Here is a 13,530-nt window from a genome sequence, read left to right on the forward strand (position 1 = left end):
AAGCGGCAGACTCCTCAGACGAAGACTCAGGAGTCTAAACCGGAGTCAAGACTCAGGAAGACAAAGACAAAGACAAAGGAGTCTAAGGAGTCTAAGGAGTCTAAGGAGTCTAAGGAGAGGGTTTTAGTACAGAAAGTAGAGACGAGGTCTCATTTGGCACATTTTAGAAACATCTGTGCCATTTGTATTTTCTCATGTATTAAACTACTTTTTTCACTTTTATATCACTATTAGTGTTCAATAAAACACTTTTTGGCCTCGAATCAAAGTTCCTGCAGACTTTAATATATTTTACATTCCAAAAACGAACACCAGATGGCTCCATTGGGCTGGGTCTCTCTTTGCTGGCCTGCGTCTCAGTGAGGGATCTCATTGGCTTCCTTTCAGCCAAAAGAAGGATGTTGAAAATGTTATTGTAAGCTTTGTTAGCCAATGAGAAGCAGCAGAACGCCCGGATGTGAGACTGGCGTTCATGAGCCTTTGGATCATGGATGGCCCTTTCTCAATACTCAAGTATGCAAGTATATATTAAGTATTAATATATACTAGTATTTTCTAAAAGTCAAAGTCCTTGTCTATTTTTTCATGTGTCATCACGACACTTGATGACTTCATGAACTGGGTTAAAGGTGAATAAACTGATCAGTTATAATTAGAACAATTATCATTATAGCTCTGTATTCCCACAAAGATGTTAGCCCCGCTCCCTCACCAAACTTTTTCATGATGCTAACAACAATGTAAGTTAGTCAAAGATAGGTCAACATAAAGTTAGCTTAATGTAAAGCTAGCTATAAGTTAGCATAAAGTAGCTTTAAATGTGTTTCTTCACATCATGGGAACAATGGTCGCAAGTTTGACTCCACCCCTGGCTGATTATACTCAATTCCATTGTAAGTTGATTTGGATAAAAGCGTCAGCCAAATGACATGTTATGTAATGTATCATTGGTGGGTGTGGTTTAAAAATCTCTTCGTTGGATGGTGCAGCCTCGATGATTGGGACACAAACACAGATTGACGGTCCAGGAAAAATGTGTTTTAATAAAGGGAAGCAGATAAACAGAACCAACAGAACCCAAAAGAACTAACTGAACCCAACAGAACCAAACAAAACCCAAGGGAACACAACTAAACCCAACAGAACCCAGGCTATAGTGGGCGTTAGAAATTAAAAGTTGTCAGTTTCATCTCAGTTTATACAAACCCATCAGACCCTGTGAGAATCATGAGGTGACAGTTCCTTGTCCTTGTCCTTGTTCAGGAATCTGATGGAACCTACTGGAGCCTTTAAAAGTCCATCAGAACTATTTATCACTTCTGTCAGAACCCGTTAAAACCCGTATGCTCAGAAGCCCTGGATGTGGCAGTTGGCTTCCAGTGAGGAGAAGATGATGTACATCAGCCACAGGCTGAAGAACAAGCAGGTGGTCAGAATCTTGGGGACACGAGGTCCACCAAGCTCCCCACCGATGTCCGGCCGGCGCCGGTAGACGAGGACGGCGACGCAGATGAAGGCGAAGATGGTGAAGAGTGTGACGGAGAAGGCCAGCGTTCCCGGGTCCACCCTGAACTTCTGGCCTTTGAAGAAGTGGTAGATGGCGGCGATGGACCACGCCACACCGATACCCAGGAAGACGTTGACAGCATTACTTCCTGTCACGTTTCCAATGGAGGCATCAGCATATTGATCCTGGATAGCTGCAACTTTACTGGCAAACGTGTCTGAGAGAGAGAGACACAAAGAGTGATATATACACAGATGATACAGCGCTGCTTAATGATGAAAAGTTTGCAGGCTGTCAGTGGAAACACAAGGAATAACAGCCAAATAAATAAATCAGTGATTTTACGTCACACCAAACCTCATAGATAAATCAATGATTTTAACATCACAACACACAGTAGTTGTTGATCCACTGCTGCTTCCATCACTAAGTTCAAATGTCTTATTTTTTAAAATTTGGCTTTTAAAATATTTAATTTAGACTTAACCCAGTGACACAAAGTGACCACATGAGGCAGCAGAGGACCAGCAGCGCCTGTGTCCCCGCCAGCGAAAATCACAGATTTTCTCTATAGACTTTGGTGTGAGAGAGTGAGTGGTTTACAAAGTCTGTCTACACTGATGATTACATGACACAAATCATGAACTAGCTCTTTAATTCTTTTCCACAGGTGAAGCTTCATGAAGAGAGATGGCGTCCAGAGCAGCTCTCTTATCTAGAAGTTTAGCAAAGTTTATTAGAAATCCATGACAATCCAGAGCTGAGATCAGGAGACAGAGTTGCAGTCTTACACACTTCTCTGTGCTTCTTTTTGAGCAGTCACCAATTAAAAACCCCATATAGACTGTGTCTGTCCCCTGACCTACTAAAGTAAATAAGTAGGTTGCAGGTTGCAGCTGAGATAATGTATGTTATGATTTGGCGCTATACAAATAAAATTGAATTGATTTGAATTGAAGTCACATGCCACGTTCAGGTCAGACTCACCTGGTACTGAAGTGCCCAGAGCCACAAACACCACAGCAGTGACCGAGTCTTTGAGGCCAATGGTGCAGCCGAAGTGTGATGCCAGGTCCCCGATGAAGGCGGTCAGGATCCCGATGACAGAGATGGACACCACAAAACACGCCCACCCGTTCCACACATCTGTGGGTGGGACCAAGGCAAACAGAAGCTTCCAGAAGATGGTGATGAAGTGCATGACATAGTCAAAACAGGATGGAAGCTTGTCCTTGCCATCGTCATCTTCATCATCACCTGAGATGGAGGAAGGTCAGAAGGTGAGACGGTCAGAATAAAGGCTAAATGTTTGACCACAAATGAAAACATCCAGAGCAATGAGCTCAACGCTAAGCTAACTCTCCTGGAGCCATGCTAACCCTACGTTGAATGCTAAGCTTACCCCTCTCATATGGCTAATGCTAAGCTTACTCCTAACCTGTAGCTAATGACAAGTTAACTCCCCATCCTGGGGCTAATGCTAAACTAACTCATATCCTAGGGCTACTGCTAAGCTAACATATCCTAGGGCTAATGCTATGCTAATATGGCATTATCGTGTTCATGGTAAAATGTGGTGGTGTCAGGGTTAGGGTTAGCATTAATGCGTTCATGACAAAATGTGGCGGTGACAGGGTTATGGTTAGCATTAATGCATGGTGACATGTGATGGCGACAGGGTTAGCATTAATGTGCTCATGGTGACGTAACAGGTTATGCTCAAACATCGGGACATTTGGAAGAATCTGATCTTTTGAGACTTTACAGATTTCCTCTCGCACAGAATGTGTAGCAGTACGAGGTCAAAGGTCAAAGGTGGAGGTCGTACCAGAGCTGACGGTGATGGCATTAACAAACTGCTCCCTCCAGCTGTTTGTCCCGATCAACAGAGCCAGGTTGGTTTTTTTGATCAGTTTGTCCACGATATTCTGCAACACAGCGAGGTCACAAAGGTCAGAACAACGCCACCCAGAGGATGCATCAGTGTGATCACAGCTGTAACCATAGCAACAGTGACCTTGAACTCGTACGACTCCTCAATTACGACCTCCAGTTTCATGTGTTCACCCAGCGTGGGTCGACCCAGCTCAGCGATACGTCGCTCCTCCTCCTCCTTCTTTGTCACACCCACCTTGCTCCCCTCTTCTGAGGGGCAGGAGTATGATTGACAGATGAACACATGAGCAGGTGAACACATGCATGGATGAGTGACCAAAGATTACCTGTGATGTTGATAATGGCAGAGTGGGCAGAGCATTCTCTTCCCTGAACCTTCCTATAGATGTCTCTACCTGAACAGGTGAACAAGTGAACAGATGAATGAGTGAAAGAATGAAGGTGTGAAAGAATGAAGGTGTGAACAGATGAATGAGTGAAAGAATGCAGGTGTGAACAGATGAATGAGTGAAAGGATGCAGGTGTGAACAGATGAATGAGTGAAGAGATGAAGTTGTGAACAGATGAATGAGTGAAGAGATGAAATTGTGAACAGACGAATGAGTGAACATGAACAACATAAAACATAAAGTTTGTGAGTGGGTGGTACCTGTGAGTGTGTAAGTTCAGGGGGCGTGGCTTCACAAAAGAATCATTTCTCTTTAATCTGTATTAGTGAGAACTGATCAGTTGTGACATCATAATGTCATCACAATGATGTCATTTAGTGATGTCACAATAATCCCATCATCATAATTTGTCTCAGTAAAGTTCTCACTAATGCAGATCATTAACATTTGAAAATAAAACTTAAGAGAAATCATTATTTTGTTTCCAAAAGAAAATAATTATTAATTTATATTTTTGTAAACAAACACTCATACACTCACACGCAGTCACACAAACACACTCATACACACACACTCACACAAATGCACACTCACACACACGTTGTTTTCAAAGTGCTGAAACAGTTTGAAAACAAATGATTACATAATCATTGTCTTCTCACCAAACAGCTGTTTGTCTATAAACAACAACAAAGACACAGGAAGTCACTTCAGCAGGAAACAAGGCATTTCAAAAAAACTGCGTTTGAAATATCACATACTTGTTTTTGTGAATCCACCTGAAATAAAGATGGAAGAGTTAAAAACTGTCGAGTAATTAAGAGCAGACAGACAGAAGAGTCATGAAGAGCAGACAGACAGACAGAAGAGTCATGAAAAGCAGACAGACAGACGAATCATGAAAGAGCAGACAGACAGACGAGGAGCAGACAGACAGACGGGTCACGAAGAGCAGACAGACAGACGAGTCATGAAGAGCAGACAGACAGAAGAGTCATGAAAGAGCAGACAGACAGATGAGTCATGAAAGAGCAGACAGACGAGACATGAAAGAGCAGACAGACAGACAAGTCTTGAAAGAGAACTTACCGACTTCCTGAAGTAACACGGCTAAAGAGAGTAAACACACACACACACAGAGCCGTCACAATCGACAAATAAACCAAACAAAAATAACAAGTAAACACAACACCCCGATGAACGTAAGCCCCGCCCCATCAGCCCCACCCCTTACAATTCCCACTTCAGAGTGGTAACCAGTCACAGCCACTCCTTAAAAACGAACCTTCAGTTCAACAGCTGAATGAGTGAGTGAATGAATGAGTAAATGAGTGAATGAATGAGTGAGAGTGAATAAGTGAATGAATGAGTGAGTGAGTGAGTGAATGAATGAGTGATTGAGTAAGTGAATGAATGAGTGAGTGAATGAATTAATGATTGAGTGAGTGAATGAATGAATGAGTGAGTGAAAGAATGAGTGAGAGAGTGAATGAGTGAAAGAATGAGTGAAAGAATGAGTGAATGAATAAGGGAGTGAATGCGTGAGTGAAAAATGAGTGAATGAATGTGTGAGTGAATGAGTGAGAGAATGAGTGAAATAATGAGTGAATGAATGAGTGAGTGAATAATGAGTGAGTGAATAATGAGTGAGTGAAATAATTAGTGAGTGAGTAAATGAGTGACAAAGTGAGCCAATGAGTGAGTGAATGAGTGAGTGGGAGAATGAGTGAGAGAGAGAATGAATGAGTGAGTGAGAGAGTGAGACTGAGCCAATGAGTGACACAGTGAGCAATGAGTAAGTTAGTGAGAGAGCCAGTGAGTGAGTGAGTGAGTGAATGAATGAGTGAGAGTGAGAAATGAGTGTGTGAGCCAGTGAGAGAGTGAGTGAGTGAGTGAGTGAGTGAGTGAATGAGTCAGTGAGTGAGGTGAAAGAGTGATCCAGTGAGAGAGTGAGTGAGGTAAAAGAATGATTGAGTGAACAGAGTTCTAGCTCAGAGGCAGGGAGCAGGAAAGGTCAAAGGTCAGGACCTGTCCGTCTGGGCTCCTGCAGCTCCATGTAGAAGCTGACGTGTTTATCGTACTTCTCGTGGTCAGTAATTCTAACACTGATCAACTTCCTGTGGACACCAGACACAACAACAGGGGAGGGGGTCAGAGGTCACAGGTCAAGGGTCATGCATTAGTGCCACAACACAAATTGATCTACACATTGTGACATCACTTCCTGTTTTCAGAGAACCAGATCATAAATACCTTCATGGCTCTGATTCATGGTGTTACATCACTGCCATCTTGTGGAGTTAGAAAGCTACTGCACCCTCCAGTCCATCGTGTAGGTTAGGTTGAGGTTTCTTCTCATCTCATTACCATGTACTACCAGGCTACTATGTTCTACCAGGTTGCACCAGGTTGTATCAGGGCTGTGAAACAACATTCTGCTTCAAAGCACTTAATAAAATAATGAAGGATGTTGAATAAAAGCTCTGCAGAACACTGATGATGGACGATGGTCATGTGTGGGTGAGGAGTGGAGATCTTTGTAGTGGACACATCCAGACATGACCACACGATTAGACATGACCACCCAATCAGACATGACCACACGATCAGACACGACCACACAATCAGAATCAGAACCAGATATTTGACTCTGGTGTTTCCTACAAACTTTTTTTCTATTTTTGCTGAATGTTCCTTCAACTGAAATGATGACCATTGACCCTGTTAGTACTGTAGGAATCTAACGATAACACAGGAAGTGATGTCAGCCCCCACAGGAAGTGATGTCACACTTGCTTCTCTGGTTCCTTTACATTTGACTGCTAATGTTTTTCCCATGAGGCCTTGAGGTGAGTTCAGGTAAACAAAGGTTAAAGGTTGTTAGTCATGTGGGCGGGTTTAGAGCTCCAGAAGGACACGCCCACCTTTCCTCTCACTCATCTCCAGCAGCTGAGGTTCTCCAATCTCAAGGAAGAACTTCTTGTTTTTCTCATATTCTTCATCATCAATTATATTGATCAGAATAGTTTTACTGGAAGAAAGAACAGAGGGAGAAAAGAAGCATCTGCAGGTGATTGGTCAACACAAGCCCCACCCCTAAACCTCGTTCAGTCATTGAGTTGCATCACAGTGGCTAAAATTAAGCTTTTGCTAGCTGACCTGAAATTTAACTTTGTGCTGCTGATGTCACTGCCGATGTCATTACTGATGTCCTTGATGACGTCACTGCTGATGTCATTGATGACGTCACTGCTGATGTCATTGATGACGTCACTGCTGATGCGAAGTATTTTCGATGTATTTGTAGTCTTTGGTATGTTTAATTTGTATATTTTCTCATTTATCCTTGTATAATGACGGGACATTTTCGGTGACACACATTCACACTTTCACTGCTTCATGTCGTTCAACATACAGCGTTTGTTTATTGGTTTTGTTCACTTTGTAATGTGGGAGTGGCCAGTTATGACCACCCCATCTGCTTTATGAGCTGATGCTGCGACGATTTACAGGCTCCTGAACGTTTCTCTCCTTATAAGGACGAGAGCAGTGTGATGTTTATCTGCCCAAAACTCAAGAGCATGGACATGTTGAAGACATATTTAAGGACATGTCTGTCCTCTCAGTGGGACAGTGCAGGTGATCAAGAGACATGTCCATAGAAGGAATCAGTCTCTATTCCCAGACAAAGAATCCACTTGTTAATGAATGATAAACTCAGACAGTCAGGTTAATATGTATTACCCATTAACTGCTGCAAAACTGATATTTGTGGGTTAGTTCACTAACACAGTGTTATTCTTTATCCTGGTCCTCAGGGACCTGCATGTTTTAGATGTTATCCTGCTCAACACACCTGATTCAATTGGTCAGGTGTTGATAATCTGTGACTATCAACACAGTAAATAAAACGTGTTGATATATGGTGGACTTTTGTTTGTGTTGGTAGTTTCCTCATCTGTCCACATGGTGCTCCTCTCACCTACTGTGTCTACTGCTTCAGTCACATGATTTATATTTTTTACTTATATTGTTTCCTTTACACTCATGTTTCATCAAATACACCAAGAAATGTTATTTCTGTAAGTTACAACAGAAATAACACCAACACTATGAATGTAACAAACTGTTGAGACACAGATGTTTGGATCCATGATGTGGAAATGGAAATGAACACAAAAAACAAAAACTCAAGTACCTATGATGCCCTGCAGTGAGAGCAGGAAACTGATGATCATCAGATGATGATCATATTTCATCACATCAAACTTTTAACGTCAGAAGATTTATACTTACAAGATCTCGTCGTTCTGAAACTCTAGGACTCCGTATGTGTCTTCAAAGTCCTCGCCGCCGCCTTTCGCTGTCCCCTCCATAGTTTTATATGGAACCACCACCACGCCCCGAGCTCCCGAGGCCCGAACCACCTTCACCGCCATCACTCCAACACTCTCGCTCACAGTCACCAACGGCTCCTCAAATGTGAAGATCCCCGCATGGTCATCATCATAGATGGTGACACTGGCTGTGCACGGCAGACCTAACCCTGCAAGGGCGTCCACGGGGTTGTCCTCGTGGCCTTCTGAGCCAGCACTCCCTGATATGACCCTCACGTTGCTGAGGTGAACCAGGAAATGTTCGTCTTCCTCAAAAATGTCATCATCAATGATATCAACACGTATTTCTTTTTCAGTCTCACCCGGCTGGAACATGACAGTTCCCTCAGTGAACCGATAGTCTGAGCCAGCGTTGGCAGTGCTGTCCTCCGTCCGGTAGTCCACTAAGACTGTCTTTGTTAGGTCTCCACCACGACGCACAACATTCAGCGCCACACTGCCACAGTTCTCTAAACATTGGTATGTACCCGGGTCAAAGAAAACCTTGGAGGAGAAGTCGTTCACTGAAACCTCAGAGGAGAATTCGTGCTGAGCATCTCTCTTGGCCTGGTCAGAGTTGTGCTTCTTCAGGATGTTGCCTGCTCCAGTCATGATCCTGGTTGCCTGGCAGCGGTAGAATGCACGACTCTTTTGTTGCTGGGATAAAACCTGATAATTGGCAAGCTCCATCAGCTGCTCCAGCTCCTTTTCTGGATGTTTAAGCTTCAGCTCCTTCAGGATCCTGGAAACCTCTCTGCGAGCCTCCTCCTCATCCAGATCCTTCACATCAAGTCCCACCTGACTGTCCACAAATACCTCTCTGCAGGAGCTGAGAATTTTGCCATCCATCTCCAAGTCGACCTTCTGGGGGAGCTCTGGTTCTCCCTCGGTTTCGATGATCATTCCCCTTCGTCTTCCTGCTCTGTAACGTTTGTACATGTACTTGTAAAAGAGAAGTCTGCGGTCGGCGACATAAGCAAAGACAACGCAGATTGGAAAGAAGGAGAGAGTGAGTAGCCCCTCCCATATTTCAACAACACCTGGGGAGGAGACAGCGAGGATTATGTAAAGCCAAGTGTACGCAAAGATGCTCCAGGCAGCGGTGACGAAGAATACACGCAGGTGCTTCACCTTTCTAGTCTGTCCTTCAGGAATGACGGACACACAAAGACCAATGATGACAAACATGTTAAAAGCAGCACTTCCTACAATGGTGTTGGGGCCCAGTTCACCAGCCTCAAAGTTGTGACCACAGACCTCCACCACTGACAGGAGAATTTCTGGGGCAGAGGAACCGAGTGCCATCAGGGTCAGGTTGGACACAGTCTCATTCCAGATACGTACCGTTGTAGTGATCTTCTCACCATTTGGTTTCTTGATGGTGATCTGCCTTTCTTGGGAGGTGATGACCTCAATGGACGCCATGAAGCGGTCAGCAATGATGGACACGCCTACAAACATGTACACCAACCCAACAAAATAAATACTGGCTCTGGCGAGACGGTCAGGGAATGCTGGGTTGTCTGGCTTCCACACCCGTAGAATCACGCCCTCTTTGCATTCAGTGCTGCCACCGCATTTTGTGTGGTTGCTGACGGTGCTGTTGGACCTCAAGGTCACCTCAGACCCTCCTGCTGCCACAGGATTCTGGACCTCTATCCAGATGATGGTCACAAAGAGAAGCAGCTGACAGGTCGAGGTCCTGGCTTGGATCATGGTGTCTTCACTCACACCTGCAGGAAACAGAGACACATCAGTCACGCTGTCATGGTAACGACAAAGAGAACGGTCACAGGTTAGATCAAAGCAGTGACTGGCTGAATAAAACCTTCATCCTCCTCATTATCATCATCATCACAGAAACTCACCTTCACTGTCTCAGTTTCAGTAATGGATTAAAATGCTTTCCTCAACCTTGAAGCCTCCACTTGAAGACTTGTGAAGACGAGAAGCAGATCCTTCTCTGTGTCTGGACAGAGAACTGTTTGAGCTTAAACACATAAACAGGATTTGATTGGTTAGCGCATGTGCTGGAATATTAACATAAACAGGATTTGATTTTGTGCAGCTGATGAATCTCAGATGAAAGTTTTTTCTTCTTCTCACAAGAAAAATAACAACGTGCCACAGAAAAAGAGATTGATGTTGAGGTTTCCTCAGCGTCACTCACCTGCTCCACAGCTGGAATCTGTGAAGAGTGAAGCTCGTGTCTGAGCTGAAGCTCGTCTTACAGGAGGAAGAGGAGGTGGAGGAGGAAGAGGAGAGCTGTGTCTGATAACTGCTCTAAATTTAACAGAAACACACATTGTTCTGAAGGTGGCAGCAGCAGCATGTCGTCCCTCTCTCTGTCTCATGTCCATACAAGGACCTGAGGACCTGGTGCTGTCCAGCAGCTCCTTGTCCCGCCGACATGTGGACGAGATAACAGCTGAATGGAACTGCAGAATGGAATGCTGGGATAAGTGACCCCTCCCCCCCATGACATTTATTTGTACAGTGTGACCTTTGACACCTGCTGATCATTTTTATTGTATTAATTGTTTTTGCCTCAACCAATTCCCAACAGGAAGTGGGACATTTTGAATCCAGCGTCCATTTTTAAGGTCATTTGTTTCATGTGTTTCTTTTTCTGAGGCGAGAAATTATGACTATATTCGGTCAGTTGTTTGTTATATTTGTCAGTTGTTGCCATGTCATTCCCCCGTAATGGAACCTCCCTCTCTGTGCACTGACATATCATCAACAACAACAATAACAACAACGATCTGGGGGGTATTCCATCAACGTGGCTACGAATTGGCAGACTTCGGTGTAAGCTTGAAGCTTGACTAAGCTCCACTTCCCAATCTAGCTCCAAGTCGTCCCATCAAGTGAAATCAGCTGGCTCCACCTGACGCTTAGTCAAGCCTCACCTGTTAAGCCTCAACTTGTGCACGGCCACAGGGAAAATAAAAAGCCCATTCTAGTCGAGCGCGGAAACTGAAAAATGCCGAAAAGCAAGGGAAAAGAGCGTGCAGAGATGTTCTCCGCAGCGGAGCAAACCCTCCTCAAGGAGGTATATGACGATTACAGCCACATAATCCCAAAGAAGGGCAATACCGCGGCAATCAATAAAGCGAGGGATTGTATTGTAAATTGCTTTGGACAAAAGCGTCTGGTAAATGACATGTAATGTAATGTAAAAGTGACAAAGAAAATTTCAGTATCATCATGTTATATAAATCCCCCATCAAAGGGACAAAATATATGTAGACAATAATCTACCAATTGATTTCTTGATGGTTTTTGTTTTAAACTAATCAATTATGTGGACCTATTAATGCAACAAACCCCTAAAATTAAAAGGAAAATCCCCAAAGAACAAAAAGACAGCCCTAATAAGTAACATTCATATGAACATAATTAAAATAGCATTATTTTTTCACTGCAATGTATGTGAAATTCTCCATATTTTATCATTTGGCAGCCCTAGTAGTAATGTTAGAACGTGATATTCATCACATTTATCGATGGGATAGCTTTCATTTATTTCCTGCATGGCCAATTGTACAGAATTTATATACTTTTCATTTAAGCCTGTCATTTGTACATGCTGTATTTGTGCTACTTCTGTATTTTGTCCCAGATGCTATATGTTGAATTGTTGTATTTTCATCTTATTTTATGTAAAGCACTTTGAATCACTTTGAAGCACTTTAAATCCTACATTTACATTTACATTTTTTAAAATAATAATAGGCTACATTTAATCAAAGTATTTTACATGACTCATCACATTTATCATACAATTGATGGTAGATTATTACATGAAGAAATGCAATCTTGGTTATCATTCTATAGGAAATAATCATATGACAGATCTATTGATTGTAAAAAAAGTTATTATTTATCTAGAATAATTTTTAATTTTATCAAGCAATTCAGTGGAGACGAGGACCCCTATTACAGTAAGTGAATGCAGGTGACAGCAAATCAATCATCTATCTCCTATCAATCGGAGGCCCTAACCCTTGTTACATCAAAAGAATGATGTAATGATCTCTTTAAATTTCCTTTTATATTTTTTTGCTAATTAGTTTAATTTTTTATTTATTTGTATCTTATTTTTTATTATATTTTATTTTGGTGAAAATGTTCTTTAATGTACTTATAGATAATATATAATTATTAGTATAAATAATTTCTTTAATACATTTTATTATATAGTTTATGTTTTACATATTATTTTATCATTCCATGACAGTTGTGTGTCTCTGTTTCTGTCTATTGGACATTCTTTGATCATAGATGGTGCTAAGCTTCACTTTTAGCCTGCTACAGACCAGGTTTGCCCGGCAGCATAAGTTACCATAGTTACTTGGCTGGCATTCACATTAGCCACCTTGGTGGAACAGGGTTGAAGCTCAGATTGATGGAACAGAAACCTGAGCCACAGTTATGGCTTAGCCATGGTTGAGGCTTAGCCAGAGTCATAGTTTCCATGGTTACTGAGTTGGGGCTAATCTCAGCCTCTTTGATGGAACCGAACTCTCACTCATACTAGCCAGACTTGGCCATTTAAGCTTGGCTTTGCCTTTAGCCTGCTTGATGGAATACCCCCCTGCTCACAGTGTGTCTCTGACAGATCTATAAGAATCTGTCCTCAGAAACTGACTGTAATCTGATCATAGTTGTTCTCAACTGTAAATGATGATGACTACAGTCCTGAATCACAGTTATAATGCCACCTCTTGGCAGCAGGAAATAGAACAGAATTTACAAGAAACGTTCAGTGTTTTTTTTACACGTGGCTGTACTATAGGGATACTCGTGTACTGTGTACATTTACAACTCTTATAACTATATCACAATATTTATCCTGACACTGACTTTAATCTGAAACACAAGATGGCGCTGCTGCGAAAACATGATCTTATTATCTGTGTTTGATCAGGTGAACATGATTTGATCACATGACTTCCAGGTGAACATACGTGATCACATGACTTCCAGGTTGAGGACAGTGAACATAGGCCCTTTCTCAATATCCCTATCTCAATATATGTCCGTATTTGTGAAACGTCCAAGTTCTCAGTCCAAGTTCTGTTCCAATTCTAAAGTACGCGAGCAGCGAGTACAGTTCTCATAAGTGTTCTGGCCCTGCCCGTTCTACCCAGCATGCATCGGGTGGTGACTTGAGCGTACTTGGGAAAGCCATGTATCCCAGAATGCATTTGGCCAGAACATCCCAGCAGAGAATACAAACATAAACATGAAATAAATATTTTTCTGTGTCCGGGAACGCAGTTTTAAGATCATTTGAGGTCATTTAGAATTCAAACATGTGGTGTGTGTATTAAGAAATGACGTATTTATAGTTTGG

At 42.5% G+C, this 13,530-nt stretch overlaps 1 protein-coding gene across 9 annotated transcripts; it reads right to left on the reverse strand.

Annotated features, from left to right (window-relative positions):
* Positions 1-1,016: 1,016 nt before the first annotated feature.
* Positions 1,017-10,442, reverse strand: LOC122762822 (sodium/calcium exchanger 1-like). 9 transcript variants are annotated; one of them, XM_044017997.1, is made up of 12 exons: positions 10,339-10,442; positions 10,037-10,158; positions 8,089-9,901; positions 6,717-6,823; positions 4,882-4,902; positions 4,554-4,571; positions 4,455-4,469; positions 3,730-3,798; positions 3,525-3,649; positions 3,336-3,435; positions 2,495-2,764; positions 1,017-1,724 (listed from the first exon to the last, which is right to left on the reverse strand). In XM_044017997.1, the coding sequence occupies exons 3-12, from the start codon at positions 9,882-9,884 to the stop codon at positions 1,348-1,350; spliced, it is 2,898 nt and encodes a 965-aa protein (XP_043873932.1). In that variant the 5' UTR covers positions 9,885-9,901; positions 10,037-10,158; positions 10,339-10,442; the 3' UTR covers positions 1,017-1,347. The 9 variants fall into 9 exon arrangements, with proteins under 9 accessions (XP_043873932.1, XP_043873929.1, XP_043873928.1 ...); XM_044017994.1 differs by having other exon boundaries at positions 6,717-6,856; XM_044017993.1 differs by having other exon boundaries at positions 3,525-3,652; positions 6,717-6,856; positions 10,339-10,441.
* Positions 10,443-13,530: the final 3,088 nt, after the last annotated feature.

This window comes from Solea senegalensis, unplaced genomic scaffold (assembly GCF_019176455.1).
Source record: "Solea senegalensis isolate Sse05_10M unplaced genomic scaffold, IFAPA_SoseM_1 scf7180000016112, whole genome shotgun sequence".
Lineage (NCBI taxonomy): Eukaryota > Metazoa > Chordata > Actinopteri > Pleuronectiformes > Soleidae > Solea > Solea senegalensis.